Raw genomic sequence first — 22,454 nt, forward strand, 5'->3', positions numbered from 1 at the left:
ATTGTTTTAGCCATTTTCTGAAATTATTATCAATTATTAAATTCGACAGAAAATGAATAATTATGTCAGCATGAGGTCAGAGTGATGTCAGCAGTCAACTTTGACCTGCTGACCAGTCAAACTGACAGGGTCCCATTGTCATAGAATGTTAGCTAGCTTAATTAGACAGGTTAATTAAGTTATGTTAATTAATCTAAATTAATTAATTTAATTAATTCGTTGATTAATTAATTAATCTATTTAACTAATTTTAATTTTTTTAGGCCTGGGCGCTGGGGCCCATAGGCCAGTGGCACAAGGCCAGCGGGCCGGGGCGAGTTAACGGGCGGGCGCCCGTGCCCGAGGGGCGCTACGCCCGGGCGAGGCCATGGCCTCGACGAGGCCAGCGGGGGCGCCGGCGCGGCGCGGCCTAGGGCCTGGCGCGCGGCCAGGGGACGCGACCGGCCGCGAGAACTGCAGCAGGCGAGCGAGGGGCGACGAGCGCGAGCGGTGCTAGCAGGAGGAGGTGGGTAGGCGTGGGGTGGGGCTGCGCGCGCGGTGATGCAGCGAGGCACGCCGGGCCGATGCGGGATGTGGCAGGCGTGTGGGGGGAGCAGGGCGGGGCACGCGCGCCGGCGATGTGAGCTGCGGCGGCGGCTTGACCGGGAACGGCCGGAGACGGCGACGGCGAGCGGCGGAGGCGGCGCCGGAGTTCGGGCATGGGCGGATCCGGCGATACACGGCACGGCGGAGCGAGCTAGCTAGCGCTACGGGGCCCTACGCGCGTGTTGAGCACAACTGCGAGTTCGGACGAGCTCATCGGCGAGCGTGGCCACGACGAGGAGCTCGACGGAGGCGCTGTATTTGGCCATGGCAGAAGCGGTGAGCTATGGGCGCAGAAAACGAGGGGTAGGACGAGGGGGAGCACGTGGTGCTCATCGCCGTTGCTGGGAAGGCCCGAGGGAGAGTCGAGGTAGCCGGAGTCGTTGGCGAGCTCGCGGTGGCCGGATCGGAGGAAGAAGGGTTGGCCCGGCGATGAAGGGGCCCCCAGCTCCTGCGCGTGGGCGTGGACGACGGAGCAGACGGGGCGGTCCTCCTGGGCTCGTCAGCGTGGAGAGGGGAGGCCGGTGGCCGCGTCGATGGTGGGGGCGCGGCGACGGGCATGAGCTCGGCTGCGAGCAGAGGAGGAAGGAGAGGGGGAGCACGCAAGCGAGTGAGGTGGAGGGGGGAAGTGGACGAGGGGAGTGGGAGGGGAGCCCGAGGAGGCGCGGGGCTGTCGCCCTTATCCCCTCCCGGCGCTGTCGGCGAGAGGGTGCGGCGGCGACCGCGGGCGCTGTCGGGTGCGCCCGAGGAACAGGGGGTCTGGTGCGGGGGAGCTAGGCTGGCTACGGGGCCGACCTGGTGGGTCGGGTGGCCAGCGGCCAAGGGTGAGGGGGGTTCTTTTCCCGTTTTTTTGTTTTTTTTTCTTTCAAAAAGTTTACTGTTTTATTTAACCTTAGAGCATTTAATCATTTTGTAAAAAGATGATTTCTCCACTAATATTACCAAATGATTATTTGCAACAACTTGAACATTTTAGTTTGCATGTTTGATAAATTTGAATCTTGACTTTAATTTGGATTTGAAATTTGAAAGATGTTTGAAAGCTAGTGAGGATTAGCAACAGTAAGAGTGATGACATGGCATCATTACCATGGGTTTACCGTAGCCTAATTATCCGGGCGTTACAACTCTCCTCCACTACAAGAAATCTCGTCCCGAGATTTAGGAGGTAGAAGGAAACAAAGTGGGGTATTCACACGCAGGCGATCCTCCCATTCCCAAGTGGCTTCGTCTTCAGAATGATGTGACCACTGGACCTTGAGGAACTTGATCGCCTTCTGACGTGTGCGGTGTTCGGCTTGGTCGAGAATGCGGACTGGATGCTCTTTATAGGAGAGGTCTTGTTGCAACTCGAGCACTTCATGATCCACTGCTCGGATTGGGTCTTTGAAGCAGCGGCGGAGTTGTGCACGTGGAACACATCGTGAACCTGAGAAAGGTTCGAAGGTAGTTCCAACTGATATGCCACTTTTCCACGCCTCTCGAGAATAGTGAATGGACCAATATAGTGAGGAGCTAGCTTGCCCTTGATCCCAAAGCGGTGTGCACCCTTCATTGGTGTGACTCGAAGATAAGCCTTTTCGCCAGGTTGATAGACCATGTCTTTATGATGACGGTCATAATTACTCTTTTGACGTGACTGAGCAGTCTTGAGATTCTCGCGAATGACGCGGACTTGTTCTTCGGCGTGTTGGATAATATCCGGACCGAAGAGTGGACGTTCCCCAGTTTCTGACCAGTTCAGAGGGGTTCAACACTTTCGTCCATATAACACTTCGAAGGGAGCCATCTTCAGACTAGCTTGATAGCTAGTGTTGTAAGAGAACTCAGCATACGGGAGAGATTCCTCCCATTTCTTGCCAAAGGAAATGACACAAGATCGAAGCATGTCTTCGAGAACTTGATTGACACGTTCAACTTGTCCCTGCGACTGAGGGTGAAAAGCAGTGCTGAAAGACAGATGAGTTCCCATAGCTTCTTGGAAACTTGACCAGAATCTTGAAGTGAATAAGCTGCCATGGTCTGAGCTGATAACCAATGGAATACCATGGAGTGAAACAATTCTGGACATGTAGAGGGTTGCCAGCTAACTAGCAGTTATGGTTTCTTTGACGGCCAAAAAATGTGCAACTTTGGAAAGCCGGTCAATGACAACAAGTATAGCATCATTACCTTTCTGCGATTTGGGAAATCCCGTGATGAAGTCCATTTCAACATGGTCCCATTTCCATTCAGGAATAGAGATAGGTTGCAGAGTTCCAGCGGGCCTTTGATTTTCTGTTTTGATACGACGGCAAACGTCACATTCAGCAACATAACGAGCAATGTCTTGCTTCATATTTGACCACCAGAATCTCTAACGAATGTCTTGGTACATCTTGGTACTACAGGGATGTATAGACAACAAAGTGTCATGAGCTTCTTTCATAACTTCCCGAGTCATATCCAGGTTGTCTTTTGAAGGAAACACTAGGCGACCTTTAAAGAACAAGGTGCCATCATCTTCAACAGTGAAGAACGAGGGCCTTCCTTCTGCGAGGTAGCACTTAATCTTCTCAACTTGAGAGTCATACTTCTGCAGTCTCTTGATGCTCTCCACGAGATCTGGTTCGACAACTAGGGTACTGAGGGAACCCTGGGGAACAACACAGAGGTTCATCTTGCGGAACTCCTTAGGAGGGGGAGCGAGTGCACCCGGAGGAACAATATGGAGGTTCATCTTTCTGAATTCTTCAACAAGCGAGGGCTAAACTTTGCGAACGTCGAGATGGTTGCAATATGACTTGCGGCTCAAAGCATCGGCCATTACATTAGCCTTGCCAGGGGTATAGGAAATACCGAAACCGAAGTCTGCTATGGTCTCCATCCATCTCTGTTGACGGAGGTTCAAATCTGGCTGAGTAAACAGGTACTTCACACTTTGATGATCGGTGAAGATCTCGCAACGGTTACCGAGGAGGTAATGTCGCCACTGTTTCAGTGCATGTATGACAACAGCAAGCTCGAGGTCATGAACTAGGTAGTTCTCTTCGTGAGGGCGCAACTGACGAGAGGCATAAGCAATCACTCTGCGCTCCTGCATTAGGACACAGCCTAACCCTAGACGTGAAGCGTCGCAATAAATGACGAAGTCCTTCTTAGTATCAGGCGGAGCAAGCACTGGGGCAGAAGTCAGCTTGTCTTTGAGTGCCTGGAAACTTTCCTGACACTTTTCTGTCCATTCGAACTTGACGCCCTTGTGAAGCAGACCAGTCAGGGGCTTGGCGATCTTGGAGAAGTTCTCGACAAATCGACGGCAATAGCTGGCGAGTCCGAGAAAACTTCTGACTTGCTTGACATTCTTCGGAGGAGTCCAATCGAGAATAGCCTGAACTCGCTCTGGGTTGATGGCAATACCATCCTTGGAGATGACATGTCCAAGGTAGGTCACTTCGGGTAGCCAGAATTCACACTTGGAATACCTAGCATATAGTTGATGTTCTCGAAGCTTTTCCAGAACAAGTCGAAGGTGTTCAGCATGTTCTTCTTTATTCTTGGAATATACAAGGATATCATCTAGATAAACCATGACGAACTTGTCGAGGTATTCCATGAATATATAGTTCATCAGACGAGAGAATGTCGCTGGAGCATTTGTCAAACCAAAGGACATGACGGTGTACTCGTATGAACCATAGCGAGTAACGAAGGCGGTGTTGGGAATATCCTCTTCACGAACCCGAATCTGGTGGTAACCCAACCTCAAATCAAGTTTAGAGAATACTGAGGAGCCAGCAAGTTGATCATACATATCATTGATTCTGGGAAGCGGATACTTGTTCTGAATTGTTGCCTGGTTGATAGGTCGGTAATCTTGGACCAAACGATTAGTTCCATCCTTCTTCTTGACAAAGAGAGAAGGTGCTCCCCAAGCAGAGGAACTAGGACGAATGAATCCCTTGTGAAGAGATTTGTCGATTTCCTCCTTAAGTTCAAGGAGTTCATGTGGCGGCATCTTGTATGGCCGCTTGGCAATAGGAGTAGTACCCGGCTTCAAGTCTATGATGAATTCAACAGCTCTAGCAGGGGGTATTCCTGGAAGTTCTTCTGGAAAGACATCTTCAAAATCACGAACGACTGGAATGTTCTCTATTCCCTCGAGAGGTGAAGCATTCAATGCATTTAGAACATATATCTGATTCTCGGCATCCTGGACCATCTGAGTTGAGTAGTTGATTAACTGGCCAGAAGGATGAGTGAGTTGTACTGTCTTGGCGGCACAGTCGATCTTAGCATTATGGGCGGTCAACCAATCCATACCAAGAATGATGTCTATGTTGGAAGGTCCGAGTACAATGAGAGAAGCCGGAAAAAGTAGACCTCCAATCTCGATTTGGTTGTGAGGGCTTACCATTGTGGTTTGCCACTTGGATCCCGGGGATTGAACTGTTAGAGGAGTGAGTAATTCTTCCATGCCTAGCCCGTGCATTTGAGCAAATTGTTGGGACACAAAGGCATGCGAAGCCCCTGAATCAAAGAGAACTGAGGCTGGTACTGAATTAACAGAGAGAGAGTTCCCAGCACGATAGTCGGTTCCTCCTGAGCCTTTTCAGCATCGCCATGATTGGCATGGCCAAGTACAATAGCAGCTGGTATGATATTACGGTTTCTGAATCGGCGGTTTCGACAACTCTTTTTACGACTAACAGGAGGGTGTGGTGCATCCTGAGACTGGCCCTAGTGACAATCGAGGGTAAGGTGTCCACCCTGAATCATTAGTTGTCTCGGTGGCGGAGGCAGACGAGGTGCAACATAAGACGGTCTTGGTGTTGGAGCAGGTCGATGATGAACATTGTGTGGGATCCAGACTCGACGTTTCTGAGCAGGCTGACTCGAGGATGAGCCAACATCTCGAGTACACTTGAGCGATTCCTGGTACTCAGTCAGACCAGTTTTAGCTCGGAAAACTTGGCTGACAAGCGTCGCAAAGTCTGCGCAATCATGAGCAACAAGTGCGAGCTTTATATCGGGACGCAGTCCTTCACGGAATTTCTCTTGCTTGCGAGCGTCAGTGCAGACGTCATCCGCAGCATAGCGAGATAATTCAAGGAACTTCCTCTGATATTCATCCACAGTCATTGTGCCCTGTGATAGTTTGCGAAACTCCTTCTTCTTCTGGTCCATCAGACCTTGAGGAATGTGCCATGCACGGAAGGCTAACTAAAATTCCTGCCAAGTAATCTCTGCAGGCAACATACCCCTGTGGCTTTCCCACCATTGAGCAGCTGGACCCTTCAAGTGGAATGTCGCAAAGGTGACGTAACTGGCAGGAGCAACATTAGCTGACTCCATCTCAAACAAGATGTCACGAAGCCAATCATCAGCATCCATAGGATTGGTGGAGTTGCGGAAAATGGACGGGTTGAGGCGCACAAATTCTGGCAGTGTTATTGGGGCAGGCTGTTGATGAGCATTCTGGTTTGGAAACGGAGCCATTACTCCAGTCATAAACTGACGATTCAGCTCAAACTGATGCATCATTGCGGCAATATAGGGTGGAGGTGGAGGATCGTCAGCCATCCTGCTAAAAACATCAGGGAGCAGTATTAACAAGAGGTTGGAGCAGGTGTATGGACTCATTCATGATGTAACTTGAACAAAGAGCAAATGCGCAGTATGTACAAAGCAGTAGTCATTAAAGACATACAGATGCATATACAGAGCCAATTACACGTTGTTAGTATGAGTTCGGACAAGAGAATCATCCTAGACATACTAGGCGGCATGCTTGCACGCGATGGAGGGATACAACAACGAGACATAGCAAAGGCTAGATCAACGTCGGAGAAAACCATTAGAGCAAGGAATCTGCAGGGGACGACGCAGGGTGCCCTCGATAAAAGGATCCTACGGCCCATGAACAATGTGAAGCAGATCCCGGCCCTCAATTCAAAAAAGGCGTAAGACGAATCTCCGGATGGATGTGATCACGAGAACCTAATGTTAGATTTTGCAAAATCATTTAACCCGAATAGGAGAGAGATCAGAATCCCAGAGTATAGACGAGGAATAAAAGATCCTAATACCACCCAATGGCGACGTGGGCCCGTAAGCCACACAACCATGTTAGTAAATCAGTTTTTCAAAGACTAGACTCAACTTAGGCCAAGGAGTTGGAAAGGGGGATTCCTACAGGCAGTCGGCTCTGATACCAACTTGTGACTCCCCTGATTCGACCGTACACTAATCATACACGCAAATGTGTACGATCAAGATCAGGGACTCACGGGAAGATATCACAACACAACTCTAAACACAAATAAAACAATACAAGCTTCATATTACAAGCCAGGGGCCTCGAGGGCTCGAATACAGAAGCTCGAAACACAAGCGTCAGCGGAAGCAACAATATCTGAGTATAGACATCAAGTTAAACAAGGTTGCCTTAAGAAGGCAAACACAAAAGCAAGAACGATCGAAGAGGCAAGGCCTCCTGCCTGGGACCTCCTAACTACTCCTAGTCGTCGGCGGTCTCCATGTAGTAGTATCCGTCGGCGGTGGCATCTGGCTCCAAGGATCCACCATCTGGTTGCATCAACCGGAAAGAAGAAAGAAGGGGGAAAGGGGTAGGAAAGCAACCGTGAGTACTCATCCAAAGTACTCGCAAGCATCAGATCTATGCTAAGTATGCATTGGTATCAAATGGAAGGGCTGTATCTGTGGACTGAACTGCAGAATGCCAGAATAGAGGGGAAGGCCTAGCCTATTGAAGACTAGCATCTTCAAGCAGCTCCAAGCATCTTGCAGCATGTAGAAGAGTAAAGAATAACAGTTTATAATTAACAAACATGTTGTAGTATCAACGCCCAAAGATCCTTCCTCGACTCCCTACGAGAAAGCAATCCCGGAGCCACATATCCATCACATGTCTCAAGTAACCAGTTCTAGTTGTAATAGATCGGGATACAAGTCTGAACGTCCATTACCGTGGACACGGTATTCGAATATATATCTTCCCTGCAGGGGTGCACCACGTTACCCAACACGCTCGATCACTCTGGCCGGACACACCTTTCTGGGGTCAATGCCCGGCCTCGGAAGATCAACACGTCGCAGCCCTACCTAGGCTCAGCAGAGAGGTCCCCGCCGGTCTACATCCTAAGTACCCCGGGGTCTTGGGCCCATCGCCCGTTGCACTCCGGGTCGTTGCGAGCAGGGTGGATACCAGCACCGCCTCGGATGGCCAGCACAATCCGACCGTGCCGCAGTGCTGAACTGGACGTCTGACAAAGCTTCGACTGATACTGCGATGTCGAGGCCCATATCTATTCTCGCGTGGTGGTTAGTGCGCAAAGGCCAAAGGCCAACTCAGAACAAATACCCAAACCTGTTAGTGCATTGGGGTCTCGCAGAGACGAGCAGAGACTCACGATAATGTGACCCCGTCGCCCCATCTCATGGACTTACGGCAAGGGCCCAGACTGCCCGGCCGTGCCATGTAGAAAACTCGCGGGTGCTCAACGGGCCCGCCCGACTTTCACATCAACTCGCGGGTACCCCTCAGGGCCGACCCGACTTCAACAAAGGTCTCAAGTAAAGTCAAGGTAATCGTGTGTCCAAACATCAAGGGGAAACCCGAGGAATCACCCACGGAGGATTCCACTCGATGTAATCATCAAGGTGAACGTAAGAGGGCCCACCCTCGAGGTTCACACTTGAGGTGTTGCACGACAGAGCCGTATCGGGAATGGTAAAAGAGGAAATCACCCTCGATGACCACGACCGAATAGCTACACTACAGAATTATCATCAGGAGTGCGTTATGAGGGATCACCCTCGGCACTCGATAGTAGCTCTGCAGAGTCGAGCAACAAAAAGGGGCGTGATGTGATGTGAGGTGTCGGGCTCTGGTCATCGATCACGTTGATCGAGTCGTCGATGATGAAGCAGGGGTAACAAGGACAAGGTGGGGGTTACTGATGGATCACTAACCAACCTATACTAAGCAGTTTAGGATAAGCAGGTAAGGTACAATGAGCAGGTTACAAAAGCAGGCTATGCATCAGAATAGGAGCAAACAATAACAGTAGCAAAATCTAATGCAAGCATGAGAGAATGGAATGGGCGATATCGGGATGATCAAAGGGGGGTTTGCCTGGTTGCTCAGACAAGAAGGAGGGGTCGTTGGTGACGTAGTCGATCACAGCGGCATCGGCAGCCGTCACGGGGTCTACCAAAGAGAAGAGGGGGAAGAAATAGTAAATACAGAGCAAACAAGTGTATAACATCACATACGCAGGGCTAGGGGTGTTCTAACGAAGTGTTACACGATACCGGCGAAGGGGGGTAACGTCCGGAAAGTTTTCCCGGAGTTAGGCATTTTTGGACAGACGAACCGGAGGGGAAAAGTTCGATGTTCGCTATGCTAGGGGCATGTGAAAGATGAACGGTGAGCGTATTCGGATTCGTCTCGTCGTTCTAAGCAACTTTCATGTATAAAACTTTTTCATCCGAGCTACGGATTATTTTCGACGATTTATTATTGTTTTAGCCATTTTCTGAAATTATTATCAATTATTAAATTCAAAAGAAAATGAATAATTCTGTCAGCATGAGGTCAGAGTGATGTCAGCAGTCAACTTTGACCTGTTGACCAGTCAAACTGACAGGGGTCCCATTGTCATAGAATGTTAGCTAGCTTAATTAGACAGGTTAATTAAGTTATGTTAATTAATCTAAATTAATTAAGTTAATTAATTCGTTGATTAATTAATTAATCTATTTAACTCATTTTAATTTTTTAGGCCAGGGCGCTGGGGCCCATAGGCCAGTGGCACAAGGCCAGCGGGCCGGGGCGGGTTAACGGGCGGGCGCCCGTGCCCGAGGGGCGCTATGCCCGGGCGAGGCCATGGCCTCGACGAGGCCAGCGGGGGCGCTGGTGCGGCGCAGCCTAGGGCCTGGCGCGCGGCCAGGGGATGCGACCGGCCACGAGAACCGCGGCAGGCGAGCGAGGCGCGACGAGCGCGAGCGGCGCTAGCAGGAGGAGGTGGGTAGGCGCGGGGTGGGGCGGCGCGCGCGGCGATGCAGCGAGTCACGCCGGGCCGATGCGGGATGTGGCAGGCGTGTGGGGGGAGCAGGGCGGGGCACGCGCGCCGGCGATGTGAGCTGCGGCGGCGGCTTGAGCGGGAATGGCCGGAGACGGCGACGACGAGCGGCGGAGGCGGCGCCAGAGTTCGGGCATGGGCGGATCCGGCGATACACGGCACGGCGGAGCGAGCTAGCTAGCGCTACGGGGCCCTACGCGCGTGCTGAGCACGACTGTGAGTTCGGACGAGCTCATCGGCGAGCGTGGCCACGACTAGGAGCTCGACGGAGGCGTTGTGTTTGGCCATGGCAGAAGCGGCGAGCTACGGGCGCAGAAAACGAGGGGTAGGACGAGGGGGAGCACGTGGTGCTCACCGCCGTTGCTGGGAAGGCCCGAGGGAGAGTCGAGGTGGCCGGAGTCGTTGGCGAGCTCGCGGTGGCCAGACCGGAGGAAGAAGGGTTGCCCCGCGATGAAGGGGCTCCCAGCTCCTGCGCATGGGCGTGGACGACGGAGCGGACGGCGGCGGTCCTCCTGGGCCCATCAGCGTAGAGAGGGGAGGGCGATGGCCGCGTCAACGGTGGGGCGCGGCGACGGGCGTGAGCTCGGTTGCGAGCAGAGGAGGAAGGAGAGGGGGAGCGCGCAAGAGAGTGAGGTGGAGGGGGGAAGTGGACGAGGGGAGTGGGAGGGGAGCCCGAGGAGACGCGGGGCTGTCGCCCTTGTCCCCTCCCGGCGCTGCCAGCGAGAGGGTGCGGTGGCGACCGCGGGCGCTGTCGGGTGCGCCCGAGGAACAGGGGGTCTGGTGCGGGGGAGCTGGGCTGGCTGCTGGGCCGACCTGGTGGGTCGGGTGGCCAAGCGGCCAAGGGTGAGGGGGGTTCTTTTCCCTTTTTTTGTTTTCTTTTCTTTCAAAAAGTTTACTGTTTTATTTAACCTTAGAGCATTTAATCATTTTTTAAAAAGATGATTTCTCCACTAATATTACCAAATGATTATTTGCAACAACTTGAACATTTTAGTTTGCATGTTTAATAAATTTGAATCCTGACTTTAATTTGGATTTGAAATTTGAAAGATGTTTGAAAGCCAGTGAGGATTAGCAACAGTAAGAGTGATGACATGGCATCATTAGCATGGGTTTACTATAGCCTAATTATCCGGGCGTTACATGTTGTCTCCTACTGGATTGATACCTTGGTTCTCAAAAACTGAGGGAAATACTTACGCTACTTTGCTGCATCACCCTCTCCTCTTCAAGGGAAAACCAACGCATGCTCAAGAGGTAGCAAGAAGGATTTCTGGCGCCGTTGCCGGGGAGATCTACGCCAAGTAAAGACATACCAAGTACCATCATAAACTCTTCTCCCTCGCATTACATTATTTGCCATTCGCCTCTCGTTTTCCTCTCCCCCACTTCTAAAACGATTTTCGAAAACCTTTGCCTTTTCTTCGCCCCTTTTCCATTCGTCTCTTTCTGCTTGCTTCTGTTGTGCCTGTTTGCTTTGATGGCTCTGCAAAAAGGAATTGATCCTCACCTTAGAAGGTTGGAAGGAATTGAAAAGAATGTTAGAAGTTTCATGTCTTTGCAATTTGAGCATAATAATTTTTTCAGAAACGAGTTTAAAGAACAAAAGAGTTTTATGGAATACATGAATAAAGAGCTCGATGATATGTCTAAGGAATTTTATGGTCTGAAATCTCAGTTTGCTCATCTTGAAAATTTAGTGGGCCAAATTTCGGATAAGCAAGCCACCTTAGTTAATAAGATGGCCGCTAAACCGGAAGATTTTCATGATAATAATGATGAAGATCTAAAAATGATTGATGTGACTCCTATTAAATCTTTGTTTTTCAATATGAATCTTGATAAAGATGGGATTGGAGATGAGTCAACTTTAGTTAAAAGGCGTCCCACTGATTCGGAGTTTTTAGATCTTGATGCAAAAATTTATAAAAGTGGGATTAAAGAGGTCAAAACTTTACATAGCAATGAACCCACTATTTTGGATTTCAAGGAATTTAATTATGATAATTGCTTTTCGATAGATTGTATTTCCTTGTTGCAATCCGTGTTAAATTCTCCTCATGTTTATCAAAATAAAGCTTTTACTAAACATATCGTTGATGCTTTAATGCAATCCTATGAAGAAAAGCTTGAACTAGAAGTTTCTATCCCTAGAAAACTTTATGATGAGTGGGAACCTACTATTAATGGACCATGGTTAGTTCGAAGAAAGACAATTGGTGAAACTGGTGTATGCTATTAATGTAGTGCCATCCATCGTGTGTTCGATGTGATGGCTCCTTCTGTCCAACGTCTCTTTGCTTTTTGAACTTGAAAGTAACTGTTGGTGCAACGGTACACTCCCTCATTGATGTGCCCTGGGTTGAAAAGTGTATAAGAAGGGGGGAGAAGGGGAGAAGGGTGGGTGGTGTTGGCAACCAGCAATCTCTAGACATACAAGCAATGTCGACCTCCTCTGCTTCCTCTTCCTCCAGGGCTCGTAGATGTTTTTCTGCACCAGTGAGGTCTCCCATTAGATACAGAGAGGGGCTGCTGGACTACAAGCCATTCACACCATGTGATTGTCGTGAGAAGCCAAAAGCAGCCATGTGGATCTCATGGAGCGACGAGAATCCAGGTAGAAGATACAAGACATGTTACCGCTCGAGGGAAGTGCAATTTGAAGGATGATGTTCTTGCTTCCTGTCTCTTGTTAGTTGGTTCTGAAATAATCAGTGTTCTAACTCTGCCTCTGTGATCTTTCACTTGGTTAGAGGGGAGGTTGTGAATTCTACGAGTGGCACGACAATCCGATCGCAGATCCTTTCCTCAATCAGCTGGTTATCGATCTTAGGGACCAAGTGTGGTTACTTGAGAGGAGGAACGCTGCTGTGCAAGATGCTACGAGGACAGCAGAAACTGAAGCGGCAAATCTATCTCGGCAACTTTCAGAAGCTATGGAGTCGGCCATGGACAGCTGTGCCAAAATGATGGTGGCTGGTGTGGCTCGTGGTGATGTTGCTAGACAGTCTGGTGACAATGCTCGCGTTTTGGGCAAGAACTACCTTAAGAATTCTATGTGGGTGTTTGCTATAGCTCTTGCAATCTACATGCTGATAATTGTTTGGTAAAATAGTCTGGACTATCCTAAATGTATCCTTTAGTAATGCACGAGTTATTGTTAGTTTGTGCTCATATGCATCTGTAGGAGTTGTGTACTGTATCCAATTGTATTAGTCACCACATTATTCTCGGTTATCACTATGAGTACTGATGCTTCAGATCATGAAAGATAGTTGTTGTTCTCAAAAAACAGATTTGAAAAGTGTTGCCGCGGGAAAGGATAACAAAAAGGCTTGTTCGGATCATCGAAAGAACCGATGACCGTGGGCACATCATAGTGAAAATGGACTAGCACGGAAAATAATTGGGTAGGACGAAATTGATAACAAGTGTGTTACAACAGTGCACCTAGCAAAACATCAACTACTAATGTTTGCATAAGAAAACAGTGTCCTTAAAAACATTTACTCTTGGATGGAAACATTCATATATGAGGGTTCATTCATCTAGCGTCTAAGCCAAATAGCATCAACATACCAAAATCAAAGCGCTACAGCGCTACGAATGACGCCTTAATAGCTTCAAGTGCATCGGAAGGGACTGGAGATTCATTGCCTTGCAGGCGCATAACCTCATAGAGCATCAGGTCCCTGTGAATCTCCAGGTTCGCCTGTTATGCATCCGTAATAACAATTAGTACGACGTGGATAAGATGCAAAGAGTTTTGTTGCTAAAGCATTAAAGATAGCTTACTTTAGTTAGTGGGATCTAGAGTTTGTCACCATCATAATTCCTGGCAAAAAACGAAGCACACACGCCATAGTCTTCCCTGTGGGGAAGTTTGTTTGCCATCACATAATTTGATTTTGGGGAGCAGCTAACAATGATGGAGAGTGGTCTTCAAAACTTACTTTTCAATGTTCTCTAACATGATCACAGGAAATGCACGGGTCCATTCTCCGGAACTGCAGTGCCAGGAATCATATAAAGATTGGATGCATCTGAAGAGTGCAGCGTGAAGCAGGTCAGACACATATGTGTGCATGTTGATCCTTCTATTGCTAAAACCAAATGGGCCGACGGCCGGGTCTAGTACTAAAATCCTTCGCTTGGCCATGTCGAATGCGTAGACGGCCCATCCGTCCGGTAGGAGTGCAGGTATATGCCACTGCCACAAAAAACAGATAGTAAGGAGACAAGTTATGTTAAAATATAGTTTAGTTTAGATGTTTAATTTTTTGGGTTCACCATCCGACTAGAGGCTGGGCTAAAAAACTCGTTTTCTTCTGTAAATGTTGCACGGATCGACTGAATGGTCAATGGATCGGCATTGGATAAAACTGCAGTCTGCAAAACACAAGAAACAGACTTAACAAACAAAAAAGATATAATACCGAAAGAAACTATGTATTATGACTGATTTATTGGTAGGAGCTCACGCCGAAATCAGGCTCAAGAAACTTCCTCCAAAACATAGTCAAAGTGTCCTTCGAATAGGTCTTGTCCATTTGTGAAAGCCTCCTAAAAATAACAGCACACATCTCATGACTAAGCTGTTCTTTTCCTGATAGTTGTTGTTGGATTTCAATGCCGTCGAGCAGTATGAGTCTTGGTTTTGGATGCATAATCCATTTCCTGAACGCATATATGGTGTGAGAAAAAGCTGTGCAAAATACTAAATTGAAAATGTTGAGTGGATCTACATGAAAATACCTTTCAAGGACGAACGTGGATGACACAGCCAACCAATCTTTTATGGCTCTAAGGACTGGGACTGCCGGTGGCATCGGAACTGAACCGATTGCCCATGGGTCGCGGGCGATGTTGCACTTTGTTATCTGAATTTTGGCTGGCGCGGTGTCGTTTGTAGTTCCGAATGTAACATATCCAGAGCTCGGTCGTTGCTCGACATAGTACATGACTATGCTAGCAGTCAGGTCATCAAAGAATGAATAAATCGTATTGGCAACCTCTCGGCGAGTGTCTTGCTTCCCAGACAGAGATGAGTTGTTGACAGTATCTACTGCTGAATGGGAAACTGCTTGGAGTGGGTCGTCCAGCCGAAGACACACCTTTTTTGATGATTCCGTCTGGATGGCCGGGCTGAACACAACTCCCCTCTTCCTTGCAATGGAGCTATTGGCCGACGAGCTACCTGCGTCGGAAATGATTCTCAAAACTGTTACTTTTAAAGGGTGTAGGTTGAACTAGGCATTGTATGTAAACTAATTGGATTTTTTTCGGAACAAACCGTCGTTTGGGAGTTGTCCAGCCAGCCTGGGAGAAACCTTGTTGCAAACAGGGGTAACAAACGAATTGTCTATTTTTTCTTGCATAGGAGTGTTGGCCAAGTTGGTGCAACTGTTTTGATTTTCACTCTTCAGGATGCATTGTTTACGTCCGTTGGCCTTGCAACAAGAACAATTCTCAGCGATGCAGTTGATGAGCTTGTCCGCAAATGTGAACATTGATGACTGGAAAGACCGCCTCATCTCTGAAATGTTTGCCAGACCTCGAGCATTGTGCTCACGGAGAAGTATCCCGAGCTTCTCATCGGACTGTTCACAAAAATGCATTGTCGTGATTAGTGTATACGGTAAATGATTCAACATGCTTGGCAAAAATCAAGATCGATGTGTGTACTTACTATTGATGGATAGTTTGTACGTATGTGGTTTGAAAAATCTTGTGGACCAATTTTATTGTAAGTAGCTCTTAAAATAGGCGCAGATGGCATCTGGACTCGTTTCGTCGTATTAGAATGCCTCGGAATGTTTTCATTTGCAAGCTCGGTTGATGCGCAGACAATACCTTTGCTGATGTTTTGTTCAGCCTTGACCTGGTCAACATAAATAAAAAACAATTACGGCTTGCTCACTAAAAATGAGTATGTCTTCCGATAATGGATTTTTCGTGGACTAACCGATGCCCCGTGAAATGATATTTCTCCTCCACCCATGTTTACTGATGTGATATCAATCATCTTCTTCATCGACTCGTGCTCAAAAAGCGCTATCCTTGGGTACATTCCGCGTGGTTTGTTCAGTTGGCCAAGCTCGAGGCTGTCAAGCACAAACACCTGAAAACATATGCATCTACAACTGTTAGCTTGGGCAAAAAAATATTAAAACTAACTTAATGACAGAGGCTTCGTTGTGCGTAACATTTGTACCTGTAGGAACAGATGGCAGCCGACAATGTGGATTGTTGGATTTCGTTTAATGACATCTGACTTGAATTTCCTTACAGCATTGAACAGATGTTTCAAAATGTAGCTACACCAGTTCCATGTTCGGATTTTGTCAACATCACTCAAGGCAGCCCAGAAATCTATTGTTACGTAATCATGTTTGGCTGATGGAGCAAGAACATGGCCAATTACGAAGATGACGAATGCAATTTTGAAACAATCCATGTCAATTTTTCTAGAGTTGGCGGCGATGTCCCGCATCAGGTATGCCTCTGCTGCCTTCAAGCTGTGTGTGCCTTTGTCATTGATGCTAGCTGCGAAACGTGTATACTCAATGCAAGCTTCAGACGGTTCGACACCTTCTGGACCAATTGCTAGCTCACCGCGTGGTATTGCAAAAACAGAGTGAACTGACTCATCTGTAAGCTCAAGCATGCCCTGGCCTTCCAGGTTGATCACGCTGTTGTCAACATGTACTCTATCCATGAGGTAAGCGCTGTACTTAAGATTTATCTTTTGCCATGACTTAATATGAAGCAACCCGTCGAATCCTATTTCTCTGACTAGTTGTTTCTTGAAATCTGAAAATTTGCTAATAACAGAACCTAGCTTGAGTAAAGATAATCTAGACGTAATTGCTGGTGTTCCTGGTGGACCGCTGGATCCACCATCACCACCAGAACAATCGCCATCGCTGTCCAACTCATCTGGCGAAACCTCGCTCGCTGGATCTTGGTTCGCCACTCTAGCGGATTCAGCGGCGGCGAAAACGGGATCCATCCCCACAAAAGCCATTACCTATTTGCATGAACACTGTTCAGATTGATGAAGAACAGCTAAATCACTACTAATGGCGTCAGACAGATGCTGTTCATACCTTTGGATCGGCTGCCTTGGATTGGAGAGGAGCAGGTCGGTGAGAGGGCAAAGCATAAGTTGAGTGCTTCCGGCGGGGGGTGTCAGCTCCTGTGCTCGACCATGGAGTTCTACCTCCTAGCTCGCGGCCTTGTTCTTCCTGCCTCTCTGGTGCGTGGGTGGGTGGGAGGAGGATGGTTGGAGAAGATGAACTCGGCGACAGAGGCAGTAATTGCGTGAGATGACTAGTCCCCCTGGATAGAATTGATGTGTGGTGGGCCCTCACGCAACTTTTTGCACGTCGAGACGTGACGAAAATAGTGAGATGGTAGCTGTTCCATCCGGCCCATCGTGAATCTGGACATCCACGGACCTAACCAATAAACTACACGGTCTAGCTGCTAAAAACAAATTACGTGTTTAATTACCGAGGCACAAAAACATGGTGGGAAAATATGTCCAAAACGGTGCCATAATTGTGATTAAGTACGATAGTTCGCGGGATATTGTCATTTTCCAACCGCGAACTCCTTTGGTTTACTACAACATAGAGTCGTTGACAATCCACAGCCGGTGCTCTTTGATTGAATTTGGTCCATCTCACACTAATATGCTGTTAATGAAGGATTATCTGTACAAAACTGAACCATGACAGTGACAGGGGGTCACGTGCAAGGGCGAAATACTGTCCACATGGGCGACTCTCTTCTTGCTGCATGCGCATGCTCGAGTGTACCTGGTACATCAACACAAAGCTAGATTCTGTCGCTACAACGCCCTCACTGACAACCAGAATACGTGGGCGGGAATGGTCTATGGGGGGGGGGGGGGGACAGCTCCCGCAAATACTGTGATGAAGCTGGCCAATGTGTAAAACAGACGGATTGGATAAAGTCGTTCGGCATTTTCGATATTAACATGGCCTAATTTGGCACAAGCATGGGAATTGACATTGTGAACAATGTTGCCATATGATCTTGTAATTATTTTGTAACGAAAAACATTTTTTTTTCATTTGCCAAGTGTGAGAAATGTTTTTTAGAGAAGTACATTAAATAAGTTCGAAAATTGCCCTTTGCATTTTGCATCCAAATTAGATCACATTCGATGCCCTGTGCCCAAGTTTCATGAATTACTACTTTTGTTTGTATATATATCATTCATTTAGTGAATTTCTAGCGATTTATCATAACTTGCTCAAGTTTGAACTACAGCTGTGATGTATATTGGTCCTAAAGTTTGTTAGAAATCATTTAAAGTTTTAATATTGGTGGTATATGCACTAGGCACAATCAAAATTGAAATTCCCAACCATTTGGTATGAATGATCAACCTTGCTAGTTTGACCCCATTTAAAAAAAACAAAGAAAATGAAAAATGCCCCAAATTTTGATTGCAATACACAAGTTTGAAAAAAAGCTTCGTAAAATGGCCTATCTAGTATGACCATGCATGAATTTTAAGCCATATATATGCCCATGGCCATGGTCACATCCATAGCATAGTCAATGATAACTTGGACTAATTTAGCACAAGCATGGGGGTTGCCATTGTTAACAATTTTTTCATAGGAATTTTCGATTACTTTGCAATGAAAACATTTTTCCATTTCCCAAGTGTCAGAAATGAGTTATTTTGTGAGAGAAATACATCAAATAAGTTACAAAATTGGGCCTTTGCATTTTTCATCCAACGTAGACCATATTGGATGCTCACTGTCCAAGTTTCATAAATTTTCTAGTTTTATTTCTATATTTCATCCATTTGGCGAATTTCTAGTGATTTATCAAAACTTGATCAAATTTGAACTACAAGTGTGATGTATCTTGGTCCTGAAAATTGACAAAAATCATTTAAAGCTTTAATATTGGTGGGGTATGCACTAGGAACAACCAAAGTTGAAATTCTCAACCATTTGATATGAATGGTCAACCTTGCTTTTTAAGGAGTAGAAAGGGAAAGCAAAAATAAAGTAAATGAGGTCGATGGGCATATCGGCGACCGTCGTAGGCAAATTGACTAGTGGTGACGAAAGCAGGTTCGCGTTGGAGATGGAATTGGAAGCATAGTCGGAGGAGGTCCAGGGAGTCGTTTCCTCCAACCGACACTGGCGGCCAACGACCAGGAGGACCAATGGTCTACAAACCCTAGTCTGGATGCATCCGATGAGGGTCAGTAAAGGCGTAGGGAGATCTAGTGAGGAAAGGGGATGAGACATGGGTGGGAGAGGAGATTAGAGGGAGACCAGAGGAGTTTTGTCAGGTACAGTGCAAGACCCAGAGAGAAAATGACCTAGTGTCCTAGTGTAAAATCACAAGTATTTTCCATCTGAAAATCAGGTGTCACACACTATATTGTACACAAAAATTACCAAGAAGATAAGCTTGCATCTAGTGTCTGCTAGGCAAGGGGTAAAGGTGCGGGCGCACTGCTACCCTCTCTCAAAGGAGGAAGAAGAAGGGAGCGAGCTGTTAGCTGTGGGTGGTTGGCCCAAGCTTAAGATATTTTCTTTAGCCCTGCTGCCAAGACACAGTTCCCAAATCTGCCCCGACACATCCTCAAATCTATCTAGCTACACATGATATCACGTCAAAAGCGCCCCAAAAGGGAGAAATAATGGGGGATAATCGATGGCTTAGCCGATTTAGGGTAGGTATATATATAGTACACCATGTATGACTATCCGCTCATCATGGTGACCTTACATTTGGCTTCCGGGCATAGGCTAGAAGGTTCAATATTGACAGGTTGTCGTCATCTGTCGGTGTTACCTTGGACACTCATAAGCAAACACACCACTGCTAGTAGGTTACTGACGAGCGCCAAACCTGTAAGTATAGGGGTTCATGCGTCCGTTTGTAATTAATTAGTCTTGAGTGATGGAGTATAATTCAATCAAACCATTCAACTTCTCTCAATATAGCATTAATTCAATCCACAATAAATGAGTGGAATAGCTGAATCTGACATACATAACTCTAAATTTATTCATTTTACTTACTATTCTTAGCAATGAGACAATTATTTGGGACCACCTATATATGAGGTGCCTAACAAATTTTGGCGCCACTCGAATATCTCAGCCGCTAGATGTAGAATGGACGGCTGCATCATCGTCTTCAACCTCCAACCGTTTTGAATGCCTCACGAATAGATCACATGAAACAACCGACTTGCACTGCCTCAACCCCCTTCCTCCACGGCGCAGAGTAAATTTAGTCAAACTTTGAGTAAAAAGAAACAGAGGGTTTTTTAAGCGTGGGGCTAAGAAACGGAGGGAGTCTTTTTTTCGAGGGGTTAGAAACGGAGGGAGTTTTTTTTGAGCGGTGGGGCTAGAAAAATGACCTTTTTTTAGAAATAGAGGGGAGTAAATAACCGGATGAACATTCAGCTGCCATCTGCCGAATGGGCCCGTGAGGACGCCGCTTCCAACATTTAGCTGGCCCAGTAGAAACCCTACCCTAATTTCCCTTCTTACAGCCGCCGCGCCTCCACTTCACTGTTCACTCCACTCGCCGCCGCGTCCCGACTCCACTCAATTCCGGCCATGGGCGCCATCGTCGAGAATTTCATGGACTGGCTCCCCACCGGTGGAAATGCCGTGGCAATCGCCGCCTCCCTCTCCGCCGCCGTTGACTACGAGGGCGAGGACCGCATCAGCGCCCTCCCCGACGACCTCCTCCGCAACATCGTCTCTCGCCTCCCCGTCAAGGACGCCGCCCGAACCGCCGCCATCGCCTCTCAGTGGCGCCACCTCTGGCGCTCCACCCCGCTCGTCCTCAGCGACGTCGGCCTACTTCCCTCTGTGGTCGCCCGCGTCCTCGCAGACCACCCGGGCCCCTTCCAGGCCATCCACATCGCCCGTTGTAGGTTCGCGTCCCACGAGCGTGAGCTCGCAGAGTGGCCGCGCCTCCTCGCCGCCAAGGGCATCCAGGACCTCGTCCTCGTCAACGACGTCATCGGCACCCAGTTCATCACCGACACCGTGCTCCTCCCAGCGGACATTTTCCGCTGCGCCTCACTCCAGCGCCTCTTCCTGGGCTTCTTCAGGTTTCCGGACACCGCTGGTCTCTCGCGCGGACCCGACATCCTGCCCCATCTTCGGGAGCTCAGCATGTTCACGACAGTCATCAACAACTGGGACCTCGACTACATGCTCGCTTGCTGCCCGGTCCTGGAGAAGCTCGCGTTCGTACTCAGCAATTCGCCCGATCTCATCCACCTCCGCAGCAAAAGCCTCCAGTGTGTGCTCCTCTGGTTTTTCACGGCGGAGGAGGTCGCCGTGGTGGACGCCCCGCTCCTGAAGCGGCTCTTCTTGGTGGATCTCGCGGGCTCTCCTCAGCAGCCCCGTGACGACAGTACTACGATGATCAAGATTGCTTGTGCGCCCAGCCTGCGGGCGCTAGGCTTCTTGGAGACAAGAACTCACCGGCTGCATATCGGCGACAATGCCATCAAGGTATAATAACATTTCCAAGTACCCATGATTCCATCACTCTCTAGTACTCCGTTTCTAAATGTAAATCCTTTTAAAGATTATAATGTGGACTACATACGGAGCAAAATGAGTGAATCTACACTCTAAAATATGTCTATATACATCCGTATGTAGCCCTTATTGAAATCTCTAAAAAGAGTTATATTTAGAACGGAGGGAGTAGTACAATGAGATTGCCAATGATGTATAGAGATGACATATCTGCCTCTTTTGGTGCATCGTTTGGCCACTGCAGCCTGGCATACTGCCGACCCCAAGCACAATGCTTCCGGGCGTTAAGAAATTGGCCGTTAAGGTTAATTTTGGTGTCTCAAAGGAGGCCAAGATGCTGGTGGCCTTCCTCAGATGCTTTCCCAACGTTGACACGCTGCACATTGAGGTGAAGTCCTAGTATCCATGCAATTATTCAGTCAGTCCGTTGGCACTCATACTGCTATTTATTAGAAATGGAAGATGATTGCTTCTTGCGCAATCCATCTCTAATGAACCATTTACTGATATCATGTTTCAGTCTTTAACTGAACCCACCGGAAGAAAACATGCCAAGTTCTGGCGGGAGCTCTCCACTGTTGAATGCATCGAGTCCCACGTCAAGAAGATGGTTATCCATGAATATAGAGGGGATCAAAGTGAACTTCGATTCCTTAAGTTCATTTCCAGGAGAGCGGAAGTGCTACAAACTTTGTATGTTCTGCTAAACAGAGAGAGTCTTACTTCGGTGGCCAAGGTGAGAAAGATGACACGCAGATTGGTGGCTCTCTCGCGTCTAGCATGGAGCGATGACTGTCAGATAATGGTGCTAGGCCCTGAACTTCAGAATGATTGGAGCTTCCAGAAAGCATCCGATCTTACTGTCGACGACCCGTTTCACTGGTGAACTGGAGATTGGCATATATTGCATGATCCAAAGCTTTTTGGGGGGAATTGCTTACTGTTCTACATGCAAGGGCACTGTTTAGTTTGTAGGCAAGTATGTCTGTTCTTGTTTTGACTCTGAAGTATGTCTGTTCTTGACAAAGAACATGAAGATTTCAGTATCTGAAAGTGCTGAAGCTAGGTGTACAACGCTTCATTCAGAATGTACTGTTATCTACCATCTTATCTAAATTTTTTTCGATCAAAAGGGGTTTCCCCCCGCCCCATTTTATTAGAACGGAGCCAAGCGATCGGGCCTACCTGAGAGTGGCAGACCGGAGTAAATTGA

General features: G+C 47.9%; 2 protein-coding genes and 1 long non-coding RNA gene across 3 annotated transcripts; 2 read left to right on the plus strand and 1 right to left on the minus strand.

Annotated features, from left to right (window-relative positions):
- The first annotated feature begins 12,088 nt into the window (after positions 1-12,088).
- On the plus strand, positions 12,089-12,796 carry LOC123145380 (uncharacterized). Its single transcript, XR_006472259.1, has 2 exons — positions 12,089-12,282; positions 12,419-12,796. It is a non-coding gene; the product is annotated as an uncharacterized lncRNA (long non-coding RNA).
- A 267-nt stretch (positions 12,797-13,063) lies between these two features.
- Positions 13,064-17,040, minus strand: LOC123145379 (uncharacterized). Its single transcript, XM_044564781.1, has 11 exons — positions 16,775-17,040; positions 15,880-16,695; positions 15,631-15,786; positions 15,355-15,546; positions 14,959-15,265; positions 14,421-14,862; positions 14,147-14,342; positions 13,956-14,054; positions 13,619-13,875; positions 13,461-13,536; positions 13,064-13,377 (listed from the first exon to the last, which is right to left on the minus strand). The coding sequence occupies exons 2-10, from the start codon at positions 16,690-16,692 to the stop codon at positions 13,476-13,478; spliced, it is 2,523 nt and encodes an 840-aa protein (XP_044420716.1). The 5' UTR covers positions 16,693-16,695; positions 16,775-17,040; the 3' UTR covers positions 13,064-13,377; positions 13,461-13,475.
- A 3,141-nt stretch (positions 17,041-20,181) lies between these two features.
- LOC123145381 (FBD-associated F-box protein At5g60610) lies at positions 20,182-22,326 on the plus strand. Its single transcript, XM_044564782.1, has 3 exons — positions 20,182-21,211; positions 21,486-21,629; positions 21,762-22,326. Exons 1-3 carry the CDS (start codon positions 20,300-20,302, stop codon positions 22,125-22,127), a joined length of 1,422 nt encoding a protein of 473 aa, XP_044420717.1. The 5' UTR covers positions 20,182-20,299; the 3' UTR covers positions 22,128-22,326.
- Positions 22,327-22,454: the final 128 nt, after the last annotated feature.

The sequence above is a fragment of the Triticum aestivum genome, chromosome 6D, assembly GCF_018294505.1.
Source record: "Triticum aestivum cultivar Chinese Spring chromosome 6D, IWGSC CS RefSeq v2.1, whole genome shotgun sequence".
Classification (NCBI taxonomy): domain Eukaryota; kingdom Viridiplantae; phylum Streptophyta; class Magnoliopsida; order Poales; family Poaceae; genus Triticum; species Triticum aestivum.